We start from the raw sequence: 26,625 nt of genomic DNA on the forward strand, positions 1-26,625 counted from the left end.
TTCTGGAATTGCTCCAGAACAACAGTTCACCTAAGGATACTTTTAACTACCCAATCATTTATTTCAGTGTTTTTAAGAGGAGTATTACCTTTCAGAATGCTCGTCACATATAATATAGTCACACGTTTTATTCTGCCAGTGTCTCCGAGGCAGCTCTCTCCCAGGGGAGAATGCGTGTTATTTTTGGTATTTCTGCACAGACACCTCGCGGACATCTCTTGCTCATTCTTGAGCTCCAGTCCCTTCTCATTTTCCCCTTCCCGACACCTCCACGCAACACGGTAAAAATAGATCCTTTCGTCAGGTCACTTTTTAAAAAAATGCTCGGCCCCTCTACATCGAAAGTTCCAATCAGCACGCTGTGTACTGCGAACACATTCTTCACGTTTAGCCGTTATATAAATGGTAATAACGTAGTAGCTTAAGGCTGGTGTCTGCCATCAGGCTTACGACGGATCATGAGTGAACACCAAAGCTGCTTTCAGCCCAGTGCAACGTGTGCCTTATAAATGTTCATATGCTAATGCTTTGACTTTTGATGCATTCAATGATTGTTTTTTTGTCTGTCAATCAGGGTCTCTGCAGGTGTTGAAAAAGGTGTTAAAAAATAACTAATAAAAAAAAGCTTTAGAAGGTATCATTTTAATTAGCAAAAGTATTTTCTCTCGCTTGCTGTAGGCAGTAGTGTTTGTAAAGGCTGTTCAATTCTTTCTGTGGAGTTTCAGTCAGCATCATCAAACCTACAGCAAAGGCTGTCACTACTGCTACTTATAGTCGCTTAAAGGCTCATCATCTCACAATAAGCATTTGAGTATTGCGTATACAGCATGGAAGTACATATCCAATATGGTTAAAAATAGGCAATTGTAGTCCCTGCTAGTTTTCAAGCATATTTTCTTACCTTGCTGGGTTTGATTGTGAAATTTGTATTAGATTTAATTCCATGTGGTATAAACGGTTACTTTATAAGTCTTGGTGAAACCTGCAGAAACCCTGTGAAATGCACTGGCAATTGATACTGCACTGCTGGAATTATCTGCATTCTTGTCTTGTCCAGCAAAGGTTTGTGTAATAGTATTATAGCTTGAGTTGGTGCAACTATAAAAACTAATTGTCAGCTTATGTTGAAGCCTGCCTATATATCTTTTTTATGTGCTGCATTTTTGTTCATTCAGATCTCTCCCTGATGAGAAGATAAAAGCCCAAGTGATGTTGGAGCCCTGTCCACAGGCCACCCGTGAGCCAAGCCCTGTTCTTGAGGCCCCAAGGTCTGATGTCCACAGACAGCCAGCTGGCAACCACGTCTCTGTCCCTCCCTCTGAGCTGCGTAAAAGCCGAGTTCGTGAACGCAGACCAGAGGGCCGCTCCAAGACTTACGACTGGTCTGAGTTCAAGATGGAGCAGACAGAAAAGCCTGTGAAGGAGCGAGCCGACACCGTTGATCTCAGCTCATCGTTCTCCACAACCTCCTCTTATTGCTCTCCCTCCTCTTCAGCTTCCTCTTTAGCGTCCTCTCCGGTCTCTACCTCCTCAGTATCAGGGGCTCATCCACCCTCTATGACAGAAGAAGCAGAGAAGGGGAATGTCAGGAGGGGCGCCCCTCCACACAGCACTACTAGTCCAACCCACATGCCAAATACTGTTACTGTTACCATGACTTCCACACTTAATACAACGCCAACAGTACAGCCATCAACTTCTGAAAGCCAAGTGCAAGGGACAATGGAAGTGGACCACCCTACAGCCATGAATCCTGCAAGTGAGGATAAGAAGGGCAACAGAACCTCAGGTGTCCATAAAGAGATTGAGCAGCGATGGCATCAGGTGGAGACGACACCTTTGAGGGAAGAGAAGCAAGTGCCCATCGCCACGGCTCCAGCAAACTCTGCTGACTCTGAAAGGTTGCCTGCTGATGAGCTCACTGCACTGCTAGACAAAGAGGTTTGTGTACTGCCTGTGGACATGTACATTATATTATCAGACCAAGTTGTGCTGTTTATTCTTATATTATCTGTCTGTCTTTGTTCAGTTGGGACAGAAGCAAAAGGAGCTGGACCAACTACAGAAGCAGAACAACCTTTTAAAAGAGCAGCTGGATGATGCGCTAGGGAGAGAACACAGTGCCAGAGATGGCTATGTACTGCAGGTACTACACTCACCATCCACCACACAGGATAAGTAGGTTTTAAAAATGTTACCATATACAAACAGCATAGCAACACAAGTATCGACAAAGAAATCTTAACAATGTACAGAATGTTACTGCAAGGTTTGTAAGGTCTTATACTATATGTGCTGGTGAAACGTGTGGTGCAGTAATGTTATCAACTGTGCCACAGTACTCAATAGATTTTATATTTGTTGTGACTCATGACAGATTGGTGTGTGTTTACTGTTACTTATAGCATTTAACTAACAGGTGTGGGTGCTTTCTGAAACTGAAACTGTTAACGCATGGTTGTGGTTTTTCTTGGCATGAGTTTTCGCTAACTGTTTTTACGGAGTTTCACATCTCCTGGGAAAACAATTGATTTGATCTGATATGCTAAGGTAAGAAAAGTAATCAATAGGCCTTGCGCTGTGCTTTTTCTCTCTGTTCACCTGTGCTTTGTGTGTGTCCTTTCCAAGCTTGACATCTGCATGCTGTTTGGTTTTTCAGAACTGCATACATTTACTAATTTCCTTTATTTTGGTTCACATAATAGTTATTCTGTGTTAGTCACCCATTGAAGGTTTTTGTTTGTTTGTTTGTTTATTTCTTTGGGGAGGTGTTTTCATGAACACCTTTCTGTTTGCAAGTCACCTCTGAAAAAGCACAGTGGAAGCGTGAAGAAAAGCACTGAACAAAAGAGCTGCTTATTAAGAAAGGAGAAAAACAAAACTTGTTTTCCTGGTAACCTCCGAGATGTGGCTCTCCGTATTTAGTGGGGGAAATATGGTGATGTCATTAATGAAATGTCTCATCAATCTTTTTCAAGAGTGCAACACCCCCCTCCTCTTCGCCGCACAGAGTGCCATGGCAACGCTTGCACAAGCTTAATCAAGATTTGCAGAGCGAATTGGAGGCCCAAAAGCGCAAGCAGGACCTTGCTCAGCAGCAGATTCGGACATTAAAGAGAAGCTACACCGATGCCCAGGACGCTGTAGACCGCCACGAGGCTGATATTCAGGCTCTGCAGGGTAAACTAGCATGTGCAATGGCTGAAATCTTGGCCAGTGAAGAGGCTGTGGCCCGAATGCGCAATGAGCTCAAGTTAGAGCAGGAGCGTTCAAAGGAACAAGAAGTAGAAAATGGAAATAGTGAGGCCACCCTACGTGCCCAGCTAAAGGACAGTGAGGACAAACTCCGTGAAGTAGAGGCCTGCCTCTTAGAGAGGAACCAGGCCCTCAGGCACCTCGAGCACCAGCAGGCCCTGCAACGAGACCACATCAGAGAGGTACAGAGGTTGCAGGAGAGGCTTCAAGAGGTGACTGCTCGACTAATTGCTACTGAGGAAGGCCAAGCTTTGAAGGAGGAGCGTCTGAGGAAGGAGCAGCATAGCATGCAAGAGAGTCATGAGAGGGAAAGACAGAATCTCTGCAGAAAATTAACTCAGGCTGAAATCACCCAGAAAGAGATGGAGGACAATCTGCTTGAGGCCGAGCAGCAGGTAGAGGCTCTGTTGAGAGGGAGGCGCTCCTCCGCAGGCAAAGAATGCAGTGAGGAAATGTTGAAGTTACAAGAGGAACTGACTCATAAGATTGACATGGTTGAGTCACTGAGGGAGAGCGTGCGGAGGCTGGAGGAAGAGAAGAGCCACCTCACTTGCCGTTGTCAGGAGCTTATCAACCAGATTGCAGAAGCTGACCGTGAGGTGAATAAGCTTCGCAAATGTCTGGAAACTGAAGAGGCTGAGTACTACACGCTGGAGCAGTCATATGATAGGGCTACTCAGGAGTTTAAGAAAATGAGTCAGTTCCTTAGAGAAAAGGAGGAAGAGATCCGGCAGACTAAGGAGATGTATGAAAGGCTAGTGGAACGCAAGGAAGAGGACCTAAAAGAGGCACTTATTAAAATGACAGTACTTGGCAGCAGCTTGGAGGAAACGGAACAGAAGTTGCAAGCAAAGGAAGATTTTCTCTGTCAAATGAGTCGGAGCCTCTTAGAAAAGGTTGAGCCCTGTAGTGCTGAAAAGGATCTGCAAGCCAAGCTCGTGGTCGCAGAGGACCGTATCGCGGAGCTCGAACAGCATCTCAATGCTCTGCAGTTGGGCTACGCTGACCTACAAATGGAAAGACATAAGACCCCAGAGCTGAGGAAAAAGGGAAGGGTCAAAACATCAGCCTCCATATCACCAAACACAGAACTTTCTCTTTCCTTTAACAATACATCCAAGTCAGAGAACGCCCCAGATGATCAGGAGTCCCTAGCTAAGAGATCAAGGATACGTTTTTCCAGTATTCAGTGCCAAAAATACATAAGCTTAGATGGCCTGGTCACGGGCCAAGCAAGTAGTGGTCAAGTGGAGACAGGACAAAAAGATGACCAAGATGTAAGTCAAGACATCGGTTTAACTGGAGGAAATATCTCCTCTGATATGCCGCATACCAGTGACCCAGAGAAGTTTATCTCCATCATACATGCCCTCGAAACTAAACTTCTTGCCACTGAGGACAAGCTAAGGAACCTCACGCATAATCTAGAGGAGCAGCAATCCACCCAAGTAGACGACATGTCCAAGATTGATGTACAGATGACCGAAACAGACCATCAGCCAGAGAAAGAGTTGAGTTGTGGGATACAGAGTAGTTGTCTTGCCAATAAGCATTATGCCAAGGCCCTGATGTGCGTTGAAAAGAGTCGAGAGAAAGTCAGTGTTATTCTCACTGGTTCTCATACTTCCACTGGTTCGCAGCTGCATTCATTGTCGGAGATAGAGAGCGATTTGTTCAATGCATCACTTTACATCCAACAAGGACAAAAGACGTTGGAAGAACAAACACCAGCTGTCCATCAGAATCAAACTCCAGAGACTCGAGATAGAGAAGCTCTTCAGCTCTTTGCCAAAACCTTGTCTTTTGAGGCAGTAATTTTGAATAAAATGGCTTTATTGATACAAACGTCAAAGTCTGACATTCTACATGCTCTGGCAGAGATATGGGAAGACATCGACAACATTAAAAAGAGTGACAAAGATTGTTTGGCTATAGTTTATGCTGATGTCTTGACCAGGAAGCTGATGTTAGAGAGTGCGTTCCGGCAGGAGTTGGAGAAAACTGAAGCAGATGTTGCAAAATGCAAAGAGGGCAGTGCGTCAGCTGATGTAAATGATGCCACAATCTTTAACACCTTCATTAAAGCAGAACTAGTCTACTCTATTCAAAACCTTAAGCTTTGCTATGAAGAGAAATTCAAAATACTAAAAAGGGAGTTGACTGAAGCTCACACAAACCTAAATCAAAGGGAAATGGCTCTGAAAGCGATTATTGAAGCTTCCAAAACGCCTGATTTGAAAAATGTAATAAAAGAAGTCAAAAATAACTTTGGCTTTAATAAACAAAGGTTAGCTGACGTTCAACCCCCCGAGCTTGCTCCTTACATGGAGCAGATTGAAATGGAAGCAGCGAGAGACTTGGCTGAGAAAATTGTAGACCGACACTTGGCTGAAGAAATGCCCTCTTGTGGTCTTGACTCTATTGATACGCTGCAAAATGCACATGAAAATCTGGCCAATGAGCTTCAGCGACAAGCAGCAATCCTCCATAAGTACGCTCAAGAGATGGAAGGTGGTGAAACCCATCCAGGGCTGGCTAAAATGATCCGGGCTCTTTTTGGGCAGCAAACCTCGGAGAATTTCTCTAGTACCTCTCTTTGTATGCGTGAAGCCCTTATTCAGGCTCAGGTGGCCTATGTGGCATGTAGGTTACGGGCAATGCATGAACAAGACTTGGGTTGGTGCAAACAGACGGGTCAGAACATGGATGCTCTTGTCCAGCAGCATGCTCACAATGTCAGTGCAATCCAAGAAAAGTTTGAAGCATCCTTACAGGAGGAGCGCCTGAGTTTCACGCAGACAGTGGCAACTATTGAAATGGAGAACCAAACCCTGAGGAGTGAGATCAGCAAACGTGTGAATCAGCTCTCCCAGCAGCAGGAGCAACTGGCCCTCCTGGAGGAACACTACCGGAAGGACACTGAAAACATGAATCAGATGCACAAGGAAGAGCTACAGCGAGCAGAGCAAGGCTGTGCTTCAACAGAGCTGGCCCTCATTGAGACATTGGCCGACAGCCAACAAAAGTTAGAGGTTCTGCTGGTGGACATGGATACCATGAAAGAGCAGCAACAGGGTCATGTGAAGAAACTGGAGGAGCAGTTTGAACAGAGGATCTGTGAGCTCCAACACATCCACACAGAGGAGATTGAAAAGTTACATTCCCAGTATGTTGAAAACATTCAGTGTCTCAAAGAGCACCTGCAGGTCAAAAAGGGTCCTGAGGTTTCACACTCACTACCCTGTGATGAGGCCATAATGCCAATGGAAGAGGAGGAGCAGGGGAAGGGGGAAGATGCTCAAAGTATGTCCGAGGTGGACTCAATGGTGGTTCTCAAGGACCGGATCCAGGAGCTGGAGACTCAGATGAACTCCATGAGGGACGAACTGGAGAACAAGCACCTCGAAGGAGATGTGGCCAGCCTGAGAGAGAAATACCAGAGAGACTTTGAAAGTCTTAAGGTTTTTGCTCTTTCAATATTTTGTAAATTTTATTTTTTTGTGTCAGTGATAGACTAGTAGATAAATAGAGTTTTATTTTTAATTAACCTGTTGCTTTTGTTCGTCAATCAACTAATATTCAATAATCATTTGGAGTTGGGAAATGGTGTGATTTCAGAATAACCGCAAACCTAAATTCATATGTGTGCAAACTCTAAAATAATTGTAATCAGAGCTCTTAGTGATGTCCTTCTTGCTTTTTTCGTTATCTCTCCTGCAATATACATATTTAGCCTTTAAGACACGTTAGCTGTGCGGTTCTACGAATTGTCCTTTCAGTTCCCCTTTTTGTTCTAGACTGAAAGATTTGTAAATATCTGACTCTGAGCCTTAATATAGGTAGAGTATATTTAACAATAAATGCGTTAAATCAAATTCTATATATTTAGTTGTATTTTATTTCCTCTTATATGTAGTTATTTATAATAAAGGTAATTAACTGTAAAATACCATTCCTTAATTATAATCACTTTTTAAATAATTTCACTTAATATGAGGGTTTGATATAAACAACTTAACCTTTAATATATATATATTGGCCATTGTATTGGAGAAAATCCATATATTGCCTGGGCTCTAAATATAAAACTCTATATTTGGAAATATATTATGTGATGTCTTGATGGTCTTTGATTACTTTAAGTGGAGAAGTTGCCAACAATGTGGATCTGTTTAGACCAGTGAAATACTATGGGACATCCTTAGAAGTTTTACATTATGAAGCAAAGGAATCAATTACAGGTTGTCCACAATTAAGCACACTCAGACAATGAAATATCCAAAAAAATGTACTTCCTAAATAGCCTCTTCATTTGGGCATTACTGACACACCATTTCCCATATTCAAAGCTGGAGGGACGTCTTCTCTATAACTGACCAAAGTGCAGCCTCGCTGCATTAGAATTTAACTGCTTTAACTTGCTACCTTTAACATAGCTGGGTCATAAAAAAGCTTGCATGGCTCCTGTCACTGATTTTGCATGACACACCATGTAGTGATCTAGTACAGTAATATATGTTGCACTGAATCTATAGTCACAAAGTAGAATGCAGTTGGAGTATTGTGTGCACAATGAATTATGTGATGAAAGAATCCGGACCCTTTGGATTTGTAGGCCACGTGTGAACGTGGGTTTGCTGCAATGGAAGATACCCACCACAAGGTGATAGAAGACATCCAGAGGCAGCATCAGAGGGAGATCTCCCAACTCATGGAAGAGCGAGAGAGACTCTTGGCTGAGGAAACTGCTGCGACAATTGCTGGTAAAGAAATGAAATCTACTACCACCCATAATTTCTGTGGTTGAAACAACGCTGTCATACACTAACTTAATGTGGGTGATCGATCGTCACTGCAGCTATTGAAGCAATGAAAAATGCACACAAGGAGGAACTGGAGAAGAACCAGCGCTCCCCAGTGAGTGGACTGAACTCTGACATCGATGAGCTTCGCTTACAATACGAGTAGGTTTTTTTGACAACTATTATTTAAATTTAAATGAGAAGCACAGTGTGAAAAGAGCAAACATGTAGTCTTAACTTTTTCTTTGAATACAAAGTATAAAAGATTCAGGCATTTAGAGGTAAAGTTGAAAGTCAAACAATAAAAATGATAGAATTTGTCAGTAAGTATTTAAGGTTTAGGTGAACAATCAAACAAACCATACAGCCTGTTTAGTCTGTGTTGCTGTGAGGGAAACTGCAAAAACTTGATCTTATGTCTACATTAGAAATGGCTTTTGGGGAAATCTTTTACATTATGAAATGATCCATCCTCTTTTATACTGAGAAAAACTATAAACACATGTAAATGTCAGACTCCAGCTGATCTTCTGATGCTGTGATTGTCCAGGGAGGAGCTGCAGTCCATCCAGAGAGAGCTGGAGGTGTTGTCCGAGCAGTACTCTCAGAAGTGTCTGGAGAACGCTCACCTGAACCAGGCGCTGGAGGCCGAGAGGCAGGCCCTCAGGCAGTGTCAGAGAGAGAACCAGGAGCTGAATGCTCACAACCAGGTTTGAATACACATACATGTAAATAAATACACATATGAAAACCATCACTGTCCATAGAGATGCAGAGTAATGTGTGTTTGTTTGGCAGGAATTGAATAATCGAATGAGTGCGGAGATCATCCGGATGCGCTCCTGTTACAGCGGTGAAATGGCGCTGTCACCACTTACCCAAGGCAAAGATGTGTATGAACTAGAGGTTTGTACACACACATACACACACACACACACACACACACACACACACACACAGACACACACACACACACACACACACACACACACACACACACACACACACACACAAATACCATTGACTTGCTCTTTAATCTCTTTAATCTAATTGGGTTTCTTTCTCCATCTTGTAGGTGTTGCTACGTATTAAGGAGTCCGAGATCCAGTATCTTAAACAGGAAATCCACTCTTTGAAAGATGAGCTGCAGTCTGCTTTAAGGGTAAAAAAACCAAATGTATTTACTGAAGCCATGTTACCTCTACCCGTTTGTCTTTTAACCAAGTAAAAAAAATCGGACTCTAACATCAACTTTCATTACACCAGGACAAGAAATATGCCACAGACAAATATAAGGGCATCTATACAGAGCTCAGCATAGTGAAAGCAAAGGCTGACTGTGACATCAGCAAGCTGAAGGAGAAACTGCTCATTGCCACGGAAGCTTTAGGCGAGAAGACGGTCGATGGAACAGTCACATCTGGATACGGTACAGAGAGTAAACAATTTTTTTTTAATTATTATTATTATTATAGCACTGGTTGAAATAACTCTGAATTCATTTCTCATACCAAAGTTTAGTATTTTATTTAGAAATTAGACCATTTATGAGCGATGTCATGAAACTTCTGACACAGAAAATAACTTGTGTAACTAGAAATGACACTTATCAGAATCAGAATCAGAATTCTTTTATTTGCCAAGTATATTTGCACATACAGGAAATTGCCTTGGTGTCATTGGTGCACTTAACATAAAACAACAATATAAAAACAACAATATATAACAAAATACAATAAAACAGAATAAAAATATATACAGTAACAGAGTTAATTCTTGAGGTAATTGATGATAGTAACATTAATTTGTTTTGTTTTTTAGATATCATGAAATCAAAGAGTAATCCAGATATCATAAAAAAAGGAAAATCAGCAGCCTCCAGGCAACTGAGAGGCATAAGGTCAAAGGTGAGTTGTTCTTTTGCTGGTTAATGGCATAATATTTCAAATTCAAACACACACCCACACACTCTAAAGCTACCATGTCAGTTTGCTGTGTGACATTGTGTATCCAGGTTGTGTTGTGCAGACTTGTCACACATTGTTGTAGAAGTGTGTTCCACAATTGTTGATCAGGACGCTGTCAGTGAAAAGTCCCATCAGTCTGTCATCTGTCTGTTCTGTCCATCAGTCTGTCACTGAACAGGTCTCAATGGATAGCTGACACTCCCATTGCGGGTTGATTCCCCCCCCAGTTCCCACTCCAAGACGTGCTGTAGGTATAGCATGACGTAGAGCAAAGCATGTCCTAACCCCCCCTCGCATGATCTCCCCTATCCTCCCCCAACTTTGTCCCAGCCTGCACCACCAAAGCTGACTGTAGAGCCCCCCCCCCCCCCCCCCACCCTCCTCAGTTGAATATTACCAACAGTTCTTTGTGTGTCAGGTAAAAAACCTGCATGGTTTATTTCCTCCTCTGCACAGTATTTCCAATTGGTTGGAAAATAAACTTTTAGGGATTTTTACCAGGAATTGGATGAGAAAATCAAAACCTCTTTTGTAAATGTCAATGCATAGCCAGTTAGCTTAGCATGTAAACTGGAAAGGAAGGAAGCAGCTATTTCCAGGTTAGATCATAGACAGTTTATAAAGATGAATGATCTTCTTCTTTATCACTGAAGGAAATATTACGAGATAAGGTAAATAGGTTTGGTGGGTGTCAGAGGATTATGTCATCTTCCTGGTGACTCCTTGTGTTTGTGAGTCTTTGAATCTGTGTTTGAATTTGTGTTGCGCTCTTGTGTGGCATGACCGTATTCCTTCCTAACCACCTTTCCCTGTGCGTCTCACTGTTTGACCTAAAGTACAGTTTGTCATCCAGAGCAGAGTAATCTGTGGGTTCAACAGGTTCTTAAAACACAAGTGTGTGGTGTTGTCCAAGTGTTTTTGTGTTTTTTTAATACCTTTCTTTTACCCACGTGTGCCTTCACCATCTGTTAAAGATGATTCACTTTCCTCTCTGTGTCCTCCACAGAGCCTGAAAGAGGGACTTACTGTGCAGGAGCGCATGAAGCTTTTTGAGGCAAAAGATTCCAAAAAGATTTGAACATCAAGAATCTGAAGTCTCTCTTTCCTTGTCTTGGTTTCTGGTCTGAAAGAGCAGCATCAGCTGAAGACTCTCCTAGGAAATAGAGACAATTCTTCACAAAGGTCAATTCTGAACAGGGACCTGCTGCTTCCATGCCTTTGTCATTAGTTTGATTGATTTTTTTTTAATTAATATAAAACAGTTTTATTGAATAAATCCTGTGTTAGATCTCTTTAAAGAATATATAGATGTATAATCTGTCCAAACTGGAGACGTGTCAAATAAGCTGTGAGAGGGATTCACGACAACATTTTTATTGATCCTCCAAAATGCCAAAACAGCCAGCAGTACACAGTATAAGTAATAATATATATTTCCCAATAAGAATTAAGTATCTGCTGTATTTTATTATTGTTACATTTTCTATATCTAATGATTTTAAATGTGTTGAAAGTTGCACCAGTTGTGTTGTACATAACTACTGGATATATGTCAGAGTATGGTTTGCTGTTGATCGTTGGGGGCATCTGCTGTATTATAACTATGGTTTGACTGGTAGTGGAGAAACAATGTGATGCTTAACTTGCTTGTGTATGAGAGTTTTATAGGAAACAAAAAGATGGAGTGTCTGTGTGTGAAGGGGGAGAGGGGGGGTAGGGATTGCACTTATCACTTGACTACTTGAGGAAGCTTTTTTTTTTGTCTCAAATCGGTGTAGTGGCATTGAGTCGATTTATTGCAGTGCAACCAAACATCCTGACTTCTGTAGTGAACAGCCGTGACTTGTTAGTGATACTGGATTTCATTTTTTTTATTTTTAAAGTTTCTTTAAACCTGAATTTGTGTTTGCTCAGTTTCGACTCATGATGTGAGAGGATGTCATCTCATATAAAAACCAGTTGGGACTTTGCATGACTGTACAGAACTGCAGAATGATCACGTTGCCTCATTTTCCTACTTTCATGCTTTAGTGTGGAGCTCTTTGACACTTATTAAGCTTGGCTTTGCAAGTCCTACTGCTTAGGTGTTGAGATTGAAATGTTTTTACTGTAAGCGGCAGTCTTGAAGCACTTGGCCCAGTCCCTGACCTCCCACTGAAATCTAGTCGTGCCTCAACTGAGTGAAGAATATAAACATCCATAAAACCCGTGCAGCTATGGATACACACTGTATAGTATTCAAACCACGCCTTGTATATATATATATGCCACACAGACGACTTCTGTGTTTTGTTTTAAACTTGTACCTTGCTCACTAGCTCTATATGAAATATATATATATGAATATTTTTTATTTTCATTTGAATGTATAACGTCAAATAAATGAAGTGTTTGGAAATCCTGCAGTTGCTTTTTTTTTGTTATTATACCTGCGAATCTGAGATACTTTTAGTTTACTTGAGTCTCCATTTCATTTATCTTTCTGTCTTTGTTTGAGGTTTTTGTTTTAGACTCATATCAATGCTGCCGACAGTAAATTTGTGGTTTTAAATCTTTTGTCCACAGGAGGGCGCTATCAGCAGGGCCTGGCTTCACCTCAGCTACTGCACAAAGCCATGCTGCTGTCCTGCCTCGTGTTTTGCTCATAAACTAATTAGCAACTTTAAGATTCTAATGAGACATTCATCATGAATTCATGGCTGACGCTGAACTCATCATAGAAAACTTAAGAATTAAATCTTGCTCTTATAAAGCACTGGAGGATCTACAAGATTTGTCTTTTTGACAAAATCAAGGAAATAAATATTTATACAGACATTTTTACTAAATATTACATAGGTAAATATTTGCGATGTTGCACATAGTTGATTTATGTATAGAATGCCTTAAACTGTGTGTGTGTGGGTTTGAGTGAACTTGTTTGTATCGCTTGAAAACCGGGAGCCACTGTACTTTAGGGGTCCGTAAGCTTAGTAGGGACCACACTGCTGTGCCTCACTTGAGGGTTAAAGTTACGGTTTTGAGGGACCAGGTTATATAAGTCCCCATTGATACAGTAAGACAAGGATGTGTGTTTGTGTATTATATGTAAAACACCTTTAATTCTAAATATTTATTTGAAAATTATTGTTAGAACAGAGGCTTATTTGTATGATTATTTGTAATAATTCGGATATTTCTCAGGTATCAAATCGAAATCTAAGAAATAAAGTAAGAGGTGCTTTGACGTCTTCAGGCTCATTGTCCTGTGGAGGCTCTTCTGGTCCTGGCAGCTGACCTTTGCAGCTGCATCTCGACCGTGTGAGGGAGAGGTGACGGGACCAGGGGACGTACCACCCAGCGCTGGGTGCCCCTCCCGGGGGCAGACAGGTACTCGGGCCCCGGGGTCCCTGACCTTTGCAGGGGTTCAGGATTCGGCAGCAGAGACACAGGTAAATTCACTGACGGTGACTTAGCTGGAGGAGCTAGTTCACCTTTAGCATCGTCGACTCTGTCAGGGCAGATAGAGGAGAGTGAAGAGGAGCTGCCACTGTGGATCTGTTTCTTTATTACATAAACTCTAAATGATAAAGGAAGTGATAAGATTTAACCTCACTGGCTTTTTAAAAGGCACAAATTCATATTCCAACTAAATAATTTCACTTCACACAATCTGATCAAAATCTATTATCATGTTATTATTTTTTGGGTTTTCCAATTTTCTTTCATTGTTCGTCCTTCATAAAAAGACTGACACACTGATGTTTTTTTTCTCATTTTATTCAAAGAAATACGGTGTGTGTATAATACATTTACTTTTTTAATTCAGCTCAACATGACATCATCCATATAAAACCATTTACACTTTTAAAACGTTTTACTTACATGTATGGTAAATACAGTATTTACAAACCCCTTCAAAGGATTGTCTCTCAGCATCATCTTAATGGACTTAATCGTGTAAATCGTCCTGATGGGAATAACTAAGTGCTGATCTTACCTTTAAAAATTTATTTCTGGAGAATATTGTCATAACAATCAATGTTCCTAGTGCATTAAAATCCTTCTCTTCCAAATTATCATTCATTTTTCTTATAAGGTGCAAAATGTTTGAGGTTTTTTTGTGAAGGTAAACTGAGAATAATAGTGACCGTCCAGCCAGTGAAACTCAAAGGCATGCTGGGAACAATAACTGCGTTTGTGGACAGAATCAGTTATATTACAGTCGGAGGAAGACGGCTTCAGTTGTCAGTAGCGGTCAGAGGACTCGGAGGACACTGAGCTTCCAGCCGCTGAATGGACGGGGGTCTCTTTGAGGTTTTGGCCGAGGCCGGGATGTCGGTGAACACCACTGAGCGGCCGTCGGGGCAGAGCAGGACGCTGGAGTCTGCCTCACACTTTGTGGTTCTGCTCGGCCACAGCGCCTCGGTCGGACTGGGCCGGATGCAGAGTCCACCCGGGGAGAGAACCTCCGTGTTCACCACCGATGCCTGACTCATCTTGATCAACATGTCCAACGACTGCTTGCGGCTCTCCAGCGAGGCCTTCATCGCCTTCCTCTCGCTCTCAGCCTCCTCTTCTTCCTTGCTCTCCTCCAGCTCCTCGTCCTCGTCCTCCTCCGTCTCTGTGCTGTTGCCCTTCAGACTGCCGTCCTCTCTCGAGACCTGGTCGACGGCCGGATTCGTTGAGTCCCTCTTGACTGAGAGGTCGAGGGGCCCGTCGCTCTGGCGCGCACTCCGCTCCAGCGCCGTGTGTATGTGGGAGAGCTCGCTGCGGATTTTGCTCAGGTGATCCCAGAGGTGGCGCTGGGCAGGAAGGTCCTCCTTCTCCAGGTGGGAGATTTTGCGTTCGGCCTCCTGGTACTCCTGCAGGGCCTTGGAGAGGTCACTCAGCAGAGCACCCACTGACTCCGAGGGATCGTCTCCTGTAGTCTGGGCAGCGGTGGAGTCTCGGCTGATGGGTCTTCCACATGTTGAGATAGAGGACGTTTCACTTTTGGGACTGGGGAGAGGTTCGTTGTACCACAGCTCGGTGGGCCGGGTCTGAAGCTGAGCTTCCTGTAAACTGAGGATTGGAGTAATTTAGACATTTTCCAACAAGACATCGATTGAAGTTATACAGAAAAGACGTAGAGTCTCTGCAGATATTATGGCTGAACTAATTATGATACTCATTTAACAATAATTAACATGAAATAAGAAAAGGATTATTTAAGAAAATGTTTACCTGTTGTGGAAAGGACGTTTGTCCGCTGCCATGTTCAGAGTTGAAGCAGTCTGAATATTCTTCAGGAGGTCCAGAGTAAAGCCCACTGCCGGCTTCTTCTCCACCGGGGCCTCGTGGTTCCCCAGTGGGGCCCCCGTCCTCTTCAGACCCCAGCTCGCTTTGCCCTCCTTGGCTGCAGCCTGCACTTTATCCCCCGGCCTGTAGCCCTGGTCGAGGGAGTCTCTCTGAGGTGACACCCAGCCGGTCGGGGAGCCGGCAGTGGTGCCAGGCCGCAGAGCTGGCACTTTCCACAGATTGACTTTAGGCTGGAAGCCAGACAGGGGATTTGTTTCGAGAATGTTTGTGGGCGCCTTGAGCGTCTTGCTGGCGTCGCTCTGACCGGACGCCGCTCCGAACGCGTGCTCGTACAGGAACGGGTAGTAGAGGCGAGGGGGGATGAGAGCCCTGTCCGCGTGCGTGCCGGAGGCCGGGTGCATCAGCTGGGCCGCCGACGCCAGGAAGGGAAGCTGGGCGAGCTGCGCGTGGGTCTGGGCTGTCATACCCGCGGCAGGGCTGGAAATGGCTGAGTTCATGTAGGAGAAGAGGCTGGGGCTGATGGGGTAGCCCACCCCGAGCAGTGACAGATTGAGTCCAGTGGGATCCTGGTAATCCACCAGGTTCGGGGGAGGAGGGTAACAGGGAATGGAGCTGCTCACTCTGGGATGAGGTCCGTCCGATTTGGCCTTCGTGTGGCTGGACGCTAGCAGCCGCCACTGCTCCGAGAGCAGCCCGGGAGCTGTGAGACACGCCTTGGATAACTTGTAGTGTTTAAGCTGGGCCTCTACTTCCATGGAGCGAGCTCGTAGAAGCTGATCTTCTAGGGAGAGCATGTCGGCCATCAGAAGGTCTGACTCTGGCTGTTTGGTTTTCTTGGCTGCCAACTCTGTAGCATCTCCTCTGCTCCTGCTGTTACTCGAGCTCTCCTTCGCCAGCCCGGCACTCTCTGCTCCCTCCTCTTCCTCCTCTAGTCCCTGGTTTTCCCTGTCCTCCCCTTCCTCCTCCGCATTCCTCCGCAGCCTCTGTCTCTCCGCGGCCCGCGTGGCCTGCTCCAGCTCTTCTTTCCCGGGAGCCTGGAGGCCGTGCGCCTGCTGAAAGGGCCGGAGCTGGTCCGGGTGCAGGATGTTGCCCTTCTTATAGGGCCAGTCCGACTCTATGAGCAGGGACAGGGAGTTCTTGCACAGGCTGTACTTCATGTGGTTGTACAGGTGAGACTTCTCCATGCAGGTGAAGGGACACTGGAAGCATTTGTAGTTGTAGGGTTTGCCCCATGGCCGTGGAATGTAGTGCGGCTTCTTGGGCTTGCGCTCCTTGTGTTTGCTGGCGGACGTCACTTTGCACGCGTCGTCCTTGGACATGACTGAGTTTTGATATTAACAAGGATTTCTGGATTGTATTCAAATGATGGCACTTCAAGATAGATTTTTAGGGTTGTGTATCTGTGGTGCCAGGGTACATTTCAGTTTTTCTTCAGTTTTGCAGGAGCGACGGGATGAAAACGAGCATTTTCTTGATTGAGGTGAAGCGGAATCTGTGAAAAAAAGACCGATTTGTATGAATACAACTGCAGAACATCAACAAATCAAACACCGATCGAAATCTTAGACATTTCATCTTTCGCCTGCGTGTCACATATTCTTCACTTCCTGATTTCACTCTCAGAAAAAGGAGACAGCTTGCAGAACCGACGCTCTGTGCGAGAATCTCAACAACCGAGACAAAGTTGTGTGTGCACTGAAGGGTGCCGTGCATCATTATGCACATATGTGTTTTATGAGAGCACATTTGTTGTCTGCCTCGGCCGAGGGTCGCCACTAGCCTAACTGCAGGGAGGCCCGCGCTGCTCCGTTCTCACTATACCTGCCACTACTCATTAGTTCCAGTGCAGCACCAGGCGCTATAGCAGGGCCCAGGGCTGGGGGCGGGGGGGGGGGGGCTGAAAGAGGACGTCACAGGGGACTCTGCACCTGTGCAGGGGGGGGCCCTTTTGCGACACTCTCACGGGGTCCTGCTCGAGTTTAGGGGTCGGAGCCCCTCGGAGGCCGGCTACAGGCGGTGCAGGGCCAGGCTGCGGGTTGCATTGAGGCGGGTATAGGAGGAGAGAGGAGTTTGGGGGGGGGGGGGGTTTTGGGGCCTGGTTCCTAATGAGAGGCTGGCATCGTGCCTATAGGGCGTCATTAGTGCCAGGACTGGGATCTGGGTCAGGACATGGTGCATAAGTTCAACTGATCTCCTGTACTCAGATTATTCGTCTGCATTTGGAGTTGGCTCACAGTTTATTTATCAATAAGCAATATTAGCATTGATTGTGAGTGATTTCACTGTAATTATATTATGTTCAAGTTTTAAATAAGATATATAAAAGTCTTTGATTATTGTACTAGTTGATTACTTGACATGTATTATAAGAGGAGCTAAAAAACACTCTTACTTTTTTTGTTTGATTTATAATAATATCTTAATTTATTTTAATCTATTCGTGAAATGTGTCCACCTCATATTTAGTGTTGTCAAGTGAACTCCCTTTTTTTTATGCATATATTCAGATTTATCCTCTTCTTGTTTAAAAACTAAAAAATATTCTCCTCCTCATCTTCATTCTTCATTTTAAGAGCCGGGAATTCCACAACAATAACTTTAATTTATATCCCTCTCTTTCACTCCTAGAAAACGAATTTAAATACCGCACAAACATTTTTTTTTCTTTAGTTAAATTGAAAAAGAAAACTTTTCCTTCTCGGAGCCAGGCCGGTGGGAGAAGCCTGCGGTGAGAGAAGATGTGAAGACGAGTTTGCTCCTCAACTTAAAACACTCACTTTGCTGTGAGGCTTTTATTTTTGTCTTTTTTCCTCGGGTTGCTCAAAGATGAAAGTGTGTGTGTGGAGTTCAGGGTCCCACGCTAAAATACAAATTTTAAACTTCCCCGGCTGCTCTGATCCGTGTCTCGCATCAAGGAAATGAATGTAATGGGGGGGGGGTCAGTGAAGCAGACACAGGTGATGGAGAGGCCGTCATGTTAGAGCCTCTTCATTAAAAGCCATGGCACAAAGACACAGTGAGTCTAACGGAGGATGGCAGGCCGCTGCCAACCGCTCTCCCAACTGGACCCTCGGCGTTGGCCCGTTAGTGGCGGACCATTTGATTGGCTCCCTTGTCCGCCCCTGGGGCCCCTGACCTGGGCTTTGAGCTCATAATGGAGCCTAACAGCTGCTGCTACGAGCCGATCAATAAAAATCATTTTTACAGTAGTCGTTTTTAGCCTCTCCTGGCCACCGCTACCCGCCCCACTCTCCACTGACTGTGCACTTTGCTCGCCCTCCCTCCCTCCCTCCCCTCGCCGCTGCCCCATATCTCAACCCTGCGGTCTTGTTTTAAGCTTTTAGGGCCAGTGATCAAACAAGCTCCACCGCTTGAACATCTATTGTTGCAATTAAGGAGGTTCACCACAGTAAAAGCTTTGACAAGATACATGGGACAGCGACCACACCACGGACGACCTCTGGGACAGATAAACACTGAACAGTGAAAACACGCAAGGAGGGTGGATGCAAGGTTTTACAGCTTTTGGGTTATTAAAATAATTAAATATATAAAAAAGAAGAAATACTTTACCTAAAATCAGGAGGATTTGTTGTGTGTTGGTCTCCCTCTGGAAAAGAGATCTGCAAAAGAAGAAACATGATTTTAGAAATTGCAGTTTTATTGTCATTTAACTTTGTATTTGCCTGAATTTCATCTGATATTACAATCAAACAATTGTTAACAGATTGTCTAATATTTGGTGAATATTCTTATTTATGAAATTTTGTTTTCTTATTGGCATTTATCTTTAAAGAAAAACAACAGATGAAGCAATGTGACAAAAATAATGTAATATATCAAGATCAGATTAATTCAGATTAAAAAATATATAACAGGGATCAAAACTACATTATACAATAACGTGTAAATATGCCAAATTAGTGATTTTGTATAGAAGATTAAAATTGGAAAATTCTGAATTCAAAAGTATGTATAATATATAAATTACTCTCAATAACATTATAGATACATAGATATATAAATCAACATAATTACATCTTTAAAAAAATAGTTTACAATTCAAACCTTGTGCTTTTTCTTATTCTAATACTACAAAATAAAAGCTCTGCAGTTTACAACAAGCTTTTAAAGTATTCTTTTCAGTTAAAACATCATGTAACAGGCCTCTTCTCAAACTCTTTTTGTATAACAATACAATTTAATCTTAACAAACTGACCTGCTCTCGTGCCATGAGCTACTTGAAAGTGCAGCAGGGATGCATTGGTCCGTACCTAGAGCTTGTCCCAGTGTGTGTGGCTGTCACTCCTCCTCTGCAGCGGCTCGGAGAGGGCAGCGCTCAAATGGGGAGCGCAGGAGCGAGTGTGTGGAGATATATATTGACTGGGAGCAGTGCCCGGAGGCACTACAATACAGCAGCTCCCCCTCCACCCTCCACCCTGCACCCTCCACCACCCCTCGCTGGATTGTCAGACTCTCTCTACCTTGCAGCCAGGATGCAATATAACAACTTACACAAAATTGGCAAAGGTTTGGATGGCGATGGCTTCTCTTTGTATAACGGAGGGTGGAGGTGGCATTTGTCCCTGTTAGTTCATTCATTATGAGAGACATGTTTTCTTTTATTTAAAAACCAAATGTTTTGCACTGAAACTACACATTTACATACTTTAACTCATTAATTAACTTCATGCTTTTTGTTTATCCGGCATTAAATAGTATCCAGGTGAGGAGTAGATGAAACTGGAGTTTCTCTCTTTTTCTCTCTTAAAAATCTTTCATTAAAGAAAAAGAAGAACCAGACAAAAAAAAACAAGAAAAAGGAAAACAAGAAGAACAAAAACAGGAGAGGAAAAACAAAAAGAAACATCTAAAATGTTATTCATGATTTCATATTTTCAATCAACTTTCACTTGACAAAGATCAAATATTTCATAATATAACAGTACGATTTCCAGCAGCGAGTGGTAGAAGTAAATAAAGTATTTAAATAATTCTCAAGAAGAAGATCATCATTATCCGATTAATTCACAGTTTGCTCTTCTCTCCTCTGTCGTTGTAATTTACATTTATGGCACATTAGAAAATATTATAGAGCATCGTTGGGATAGAGTTAAGGTCCTATAATATACACCACACAGATTTACAACAATTTTATAATATAGCTGATTAGTGTTGGATATTGTTTGTTCCAAGTTTTAAAATCCTTCACACACCGAAAACCTGTCTCCTCAAATTCATAATCCTGCTCATCATTGATTTTTAAACCTCCTGATTTCAATCAATATTTCAGTTATTGAGTTGGATGATTTTGCTTGTTTGGTAACAGTATTAGAAAAACTGGAATTTGTTGCCACATTTTTGTCTGCCAGTGTGTGTGTGACTCAGCATGGTGCAGGTATAGAGGTGTGTTTGGGGACGGCTGGGAGATCTCAGCCTAACTTCACCTGTGTCCACAACAACAGCCGGGGTGCTGAAGTGTGTTTGGGGTGAGAGGGGGGGGGGGGGGGGGGTATCTGGATCAACGTCTCTCTGATGGAAGTGATTAATGGTAAAGGGCACTGAATGGATTAAAAAGACCACATCCACAGGCCATGACTGACAGTTCAGACTCACTTTCTTTTTAACTCTTTCTCTCCCACCTACTCCTCATCTCCTCCTCTTCCTCCGTCTCCTCCCATATCAAACCTCCACCTGTCAATCTCTTCCCTCTGTCCTCCTTCCATCTCTGGCTTTCCTAGCCCATGGCGGGCTTTGGGTGAACTCCGACTCCTTCTTCATTTCTCTCCTGTGGCGCGGTGGGGAGTGCGCATGCGTGCCCCCCCTTTAGAGAAGGGTCCGTGTGCTGGGGGAAGTCGGGGGCCCTTCACGAACCATCAGGCCCCCTGTCACACGGAGGCGGCCGAATGGGGACTGACAGGCCACTCCATAGAGCCTAACCATCTGTACCAAATGTGACAGCAGGGGAAAGAGGATGTCTGGTAAATCAGGAGGAACGACAGGAGCGCACTGTGACATGGAGGAGCGAGAAGAGGAGGAGGAGGAGGAGAAGGATCCTCTTCTTCTGAAAGCGAAGGCACATGGGAGATGTTGTCAGTTTTTTCCCAGGGAGTAAGAGGCTGTTTTTCTCTCCAACTGCAGAGACACTTGGGACTCAGACGTGTCAGTTTGCTCTGTTAAGTGTAAATGTGTTAAGTGTTGACCAACTTCAGCGCTGACACCTCCTTCATCCTCTTTGTCCTTTCTGGTTTGACAAAAGATTGGGGGTTTTGAAAATGACACATCTTTAAATCCAACTGTTTTTCAATTGGGTTTTAAATGACAAGATATCCAAAATGCACAGATTAAAAATCAGAAAGTGTGAAATATGTTTGTATAATTTCTTGATTGCAAATTCTAAATTCTAGATTTCTAGTTATTTGCCATATTTGATGATTCAAATGTCATCCTTGAGATTTTTGTTTACATTTTATAATATGATATCTAGTAACTACAGTGGAGCACTGGAAAAAGAAAATATATAATATAAGGGACGTTTCGTATAAAATATCTTTTCAGATCCACTGGTAATATTAAGTTTTTTAAATACAAAATAAGTAGAGTAATATGTGATGTTTCCCCTGAATCAAATTGCATTACATTACATCCGCATAGCTATTGAGTGATCACTGTATTTTAAATATTTAACATGAGACCAGGTAAGGGTCTGTAGTGTGATCCGAACAAAGTAAACTCAAAATCACTATTTTTGATTTTGACATTGTGTGATTCTTACACAATATATAATATAATGCACAATGGAAATTGAAGAGAGTCAATAACCTCCTTGGTGGAGGTAATGATATAAAACACCAAAAAAGAAGTTAATCTTCAAAATTCAGATGGATCCAGATAATAAATAATAAATGATGTTGATTATTAATCATATAAATTATATCAGCTTATCAATTTACTCCAGTGATTTTGCATTGCACTTCTATAAATCTAAGGTATCAGATCCTTAAAAAGAATTTAAAAATGCAACAGATGCAGATATTCAAATATTAAATGCTACACCTCCCATAATGCAATTCACGGATTATCCTCTCAATGAAAATGTTTTAAAAAAAGGTCCTATCTCGCAATGCTTAAGAAATAAATTCCTGGATCCACCCCCCTGACACTTTCACATACTTCCACCAAGTTCCATGGAAATCTGTTCGGGAGTGTGTGCGTAATCCTGCTGACACACACACACAAATCAACCAGCAAACAAACAAACAAATGGGGACAAGCGAACACATATCAGCGGGCACACGTCTGTTAGTTCACGGGGAAAAGTAACACATTTGAAGCGGCAGAGTCTCGTCGTGTGAACGCACAACTCTCCTGGCGAGTTGAGGGAGTTGCGGGTCCTTATGGAGCGGCATCTGGGGAGGCTGACAGGAGCACTCTATTACCACTCAGAGGAAGGAACCTGAGGGCGGAAACAACACTGCTACCAGGGAGATCCAGCTGTGCACATGCCTCCAAACACACACACACACACACACATTGACACACGGACAAACCCATGCACATTAAGAGACATTTTTCAACACACACATATATGCATTAACCACCGAAGAAGTTGTGCTGTATGTAGCAGAGAGTTGTACATATAGGAAGATAGATGACTCAGTGGTGACCTCTAGCCCAGGCCCTTTCCACCGCCTGACTTTTAGGCCTGAGGTGGAATCGCTAACAGCTCCTCTCTTAGCCGGCGCTGCTGGGCACATTAACTAAACTCATATCGCTCTCAGCCACTATCAATTATTCACCACACCCCTCCTCCTCCCCTCTCTCCCCCCCTCGATTTCAAAGGAGCCCGGCTCCAGCAGCAGCCTCCGCCAGCACACAGCCCCGGTGACGGCACAAGCCCACGCCTCTGGTGACTTCCTTTGGTTTTTTTCTTCAGCACCCAGTATGTTTTCAGATTATCCCAATATTCCTAATAGTCTTTAACCTGCTAATGAGTGTCTTACGTCATTGTTGCAGGAATATACTTTCCATACACTGCATGTGCTCCGTTTAATTGAGGGTTTTTTTTGGCTTTCCCTTCAAGGCACTCGAGGAGTCCCGGAGCAAAGTGGAGCTGCAGTATTTACGCTCAAGGACACTTCAGCAGGACAGGTGAAGCTCGGAGCCGTTGGACGTCTCTCAAATTTGAACGATTAAATTTGTCCTTAATTTGTTAAGGCGTTAGTGATGCCCAACGTATGTGTGTGTGTGTGACAAACACAACTACAATTGCAAAAATCAGGGATAATAACAGCGATGAGAGCTGAAGTGAATGAGAGAAGGCTTGTTGAGAAAGTTGAGAAACTTTTAACTTAACTTAACGCAAATATCTTCGAGTTACTTCCAGGCGACAGCTAATCGCAGTTTTGTGTTATGGTGGGATTATGTTTAAATAGCCACATCACGCATGTCATGTCTATGCATTTTAATTTAATGGTTTATAGTCACAGGTCCTTTAACACCTTCGTGGTTAGGGTTATAGTAATCTACGAGCCCGTCGGCCATCGTCTGATGACAAATTAGACTCTGGGGTCAAAGGCAAATATTTTTATTTTTTTTGGTGTAGATAGTCTCCACTATCTACACCGAAAAAAATAAAAATCTAGGCCAATCTAGGCCAAGACTCTTTCATGCGTTCGCCGTTCACATTTTACAGCCTGACTAGTAGAATGTTGCTCCCCACAAAACATAAACAGTACTATTTATAGGTGTTTTAGTTCCAGACGACAACAGTTGTCTGCATATAACATCAGATAAAGCATAAGGCCTGCTCAAACTTGATTGGTCCAGTCGGAAACAGAAACCAGACGGCTTCTGGCCCCAAAATTTCGTCCCTCGCCAACAGATTCTGCATATTCCGAAAAGTAAAGAGCAGAAAATGCACATAAAAGACACACTGGAGACATTGGTGTGTTGTTCATGTGCCAATTGGTGAAGCCAGGCTGATCCTGGTTATATCATTTCCAGAGGCAACACAACTCCTACCACTCCACTCCACTCCAGAAAGGAACTTTTGCCAGAGATTGAAAGAAAAGTTGATCTTCCCTGGTTCCCCAATTCTTTATTCCCTAGAACTACACTGTCTCACAAGAGGTCAGATATTGATGGGTACTTGGTATCTGAATGAACACAGTGAGTCTCTGCTGGTTGGCTGGCATCCTCATGACTACACAAACTCACTGAAGAAATTGTCCCACACATGTAGTGCCCCACATGTGAGCTTTGAGGTGCAGCCAGACTCCTGCTCACTGAAGCATCAGATTCACAACTTGCATCAATCTTCTCATCGTTCGTGTTACCGAAATTGACGAAGAATTTCTTTAAATGTTTATTGTTGTCTTTAAAGCTATGTCAGACTTCTTCTCTTCATCCAAAAGTCCTGACTACTCAGCCAAGTGCCTCCTTTGCAGAGGTGAACTGTCCCCGTAGTATATGTCAGGGACCAGTGCTGGGAGCACACAGTGAGACATTTCCAGGCTTCACACTTCAATGAACACACTCACACAATTATAGAGACGAGGGCTGGACAGACACTGGCTGTTTTCCAAGGTGAAAATGCAGCCTTCAAAGTGAGCTGCCTTGATATCTGAAAAGGGCAGATGTCAACGTTCAGCCGTGACTGGACGTATGTCTCTCCGGGGTTTTCTCTGGAGATATCTCCGCCCTTCTCCGACGTCCAAACATCCGATGCGGCTGCGTCTCCGAGGCAGAAGCAGTAGGTGAGAGGGGTTCGTTGCCGTGTGTCTGTCGGAGGCATTCGCTCGGAATGGGATGCGGCTGATGCCTCACATGCACTGCTTATCACTCACACATCCTGCCAGTGTGACGAGAGGTGGAGTTCACACCCACGCCCGGGCCCTGGGATCGCTGACAGGAAGCAGCTGGTGCCTCGGTCACCCAGCTTTTTTTATCCCGCTCATCCTCTCTGTCTGCGACCCCCCCGGTTTTTCACCAGCTGCCCCCCAGACACACCCACAGGAGGTGGGCTCGCTCTCTCACCATGCAGGGCACCTGTGGGTGTCACCTGACGGGGGGGGGAAACGCAAGTGGAAATGAAAGGAAGCAGCCGATTCTGTCAGAGCACATCAGGCCTGCTGTCCATCACGCCGCTGACCTGCGGGGCGTGTGCGTGCGTGTGCGTGTGCGAGTCTATCAACAACTGACCCAGTGTGTGTGTGTGTAAGTATGTGCATATTAAGTCACTGACCCACAGGGAGCGTCTGTGAGTGTGTGCATATGTTTGCTCATCAATGCAGGGTGTGTGAGACCATGTGTGTGCATTAGCGCCTTGATCCCAGTGAGTGAGTGAGTGAGTGTGTCCGTAAACACATAGACCTCGAGGGTGTGTGTGTGTGTGTGTGTGTGTGTGTGTGTGTGTGTGTGTGTGTGTGTGTGTGTGTGTGTGTGTGTGTGTGTGTGTGTGTGTGTGTGTGTGTGTGTCGCAGTGCAGTGATCTGTATACGATAGCTGCAGTAGCTGGTAGGTCATTGACAACCCTCCTAAAAACCCAAAGCTGCGTCCGACCTCCCTTCCTCATCTTCTTCACGTTGAGTTCAGACAAATTCCCAAAGTGCAAAGTATCGGTTACGTGTCACACGGGTCCGGAGCGGGACGCACGGCGAACGTCCATATGTGTCGGGACCTCATGGACCAGCATGTTTGCTGGGATCTGGGCTTTTATTCCCTCAGCAACAGGGCTCAGAGCAGCACCACTCACTCTAGGGACGAGGGAACAGAGGATGGTGTCAGTCAGTTTCCCCAGCTGCAGCAAGGCCCCCCCCCCAGCCCCCAGCCCCCATGTACACCCCAAAGCCGGTGGGGACCCTCACTCCCCCCCCCCTCCTCACCATCTCTGGCTTTGACTGGGTGTAGGTGGCAGCAGGAAGAGAGAGAGAGAGAGAGAGAGAGAGCGGGAGTGAGAGGCTGCTAACTCCTGGAGGACGGCTGTTCAGCTCTGGCTGCCCATGCGGGAGGAATCGAGGGAGACAGGGACCAAAGCCCGTCAGCTCCATCCCTCGGGGTGCCTCGGCCTCCCAACTACAAGTCCATGTTTTAGCAAACCATATGTTCGCCCTCACCCCCCACCCCCCACCCAGTTAGCAAATAAACAAGTTGGGAAGCCATAGCTAGAGGGAAGTCGTTTCCCTCTCGCTGGCTGTTGTTCTCACTGCTGCTTGCAGACTCTCGTCCTCTCTCCTTCCATGATGTGGAGCTGTGATACACAGAGGAAGGCCGATGGAGAACGGCTCATATCTTTCTGTGTTGGTGAAGAGACTTTGTA

At 44.2% G+C, this 26,625-nt stretch overlaps 2 protein-coding genes across 8 annotated transcripts in view; one reads left to right on the plus strand and one right to left on the minus strand.

Annotated features, from left to right (window-relative positions):
• The window catches only part of si:ch73-103b11.2 (myosin phosphatase Rho-interacting protein), a 47,519-nt gene extending 35,097 nt beyond the window's left edge, over window positions 1–12,422 (plus strand). For 3 of the 7 annotated variants that reach the window (XM_061095091.1, XM_061095095.1, XM_061095094.1), the window contains 11 exons: window positions 1,176–1,941; window positions 2,030–2,146; window positions 2,979–6,716; window positions 7,871–8,018; window positions 8,114–8,219; window positions 8,608–8,767; window positions 8,856–8,963; window positions 9,133–9,219; window positions 9,324–9,495; window positions 9,879–9,964; window positions 11,031–12,422. In XM_061095091.1, coding sequence (XP_060951074.1) covers window positions 1,176–1,941; window positions 2,030–2,146; window positions 2,979–6,716; window positions 7,871–8,018; window positions 8,114–8,219; window positions 8,608–8,767; window positions 8,856–8,963; window positions 9,133–9,219; window positions 9,324–9,495; window positions 9,879–9,964; window positions 11,031–11,102 — 5,560 coding nt within the window. In that variant the 3' untranslated portion in view covers window positions 11,103–12,422. Of the gene's footprint in view, window positions 1–1,175; window positions 1,942–2,029; window positions 2,147–2,978; window positions 6,717–7,870; window positions 8,019–8,113; window positions 8,220–8,607; window positions 8,768–8,855; window positions 8,964–9,132; window positions 9,220–9,323; window positions 9,496–9,878; window positions 9,965–10,187; window positions 10,272–11,030 lie in introns of all 7 variants that reach the window. The other 4 variants (XM_061095092.1, XM_061095097.1, XR_009683285.1 and 1 more) reach the window with 3 other exon arrangements.
• Window positions 12,423–14,244: 1,822 nt separating this feature from the next.
• prr35 (proline rich 35) lies at window positions 14,245–16,623 on the minus strand. The gene is made up of 2 exons (XM_061094355.1): window positions 15,230–16,623; window positions 14,245–15,067 (listed from the first exon to the last, which is right to left on the minus strand). Exons 1-2 carry the CDS (start codon window positions 16,621–16,623, stop codon window positions 14,245–14,247), a joined length of 2,217 nt encoding a protein of 738 aa, XP_060950338.1.
• Window positions 16,624–26,625: the final 10,002 nt, after the last annotated feature.

The sequence above is a fragment of the Limanda limanda genome, chromosome 21 (assembly GCF_963576545.1).
Source record: "Limanda limanda chromosome 21, fLimLim1.1, whole genome shotgun sequence".
Taxonomy (NCBI): Eukaryota; Metazoa; Chordata; class Actinopteri; order Pleuronectiformes; family Pleuronectidae; genus Limanda; species Limanda limanda.

Coding starts and splice junctions, on each gene's coding strand:
- prr35 (XM_061094355.1), bottom strand. CDS start 16,623: ATGTCCAAGGACGACGCGTGCAAAGTGACGTCCGCCAGCAAACACAAG. Junction 15,068..15,229: donor AAACGTCCTTTCCACAACAG/GTAAACATTTTC, acceptor TCCAATCCTCAG/TTTACAGGAAGCTCAGCTTC.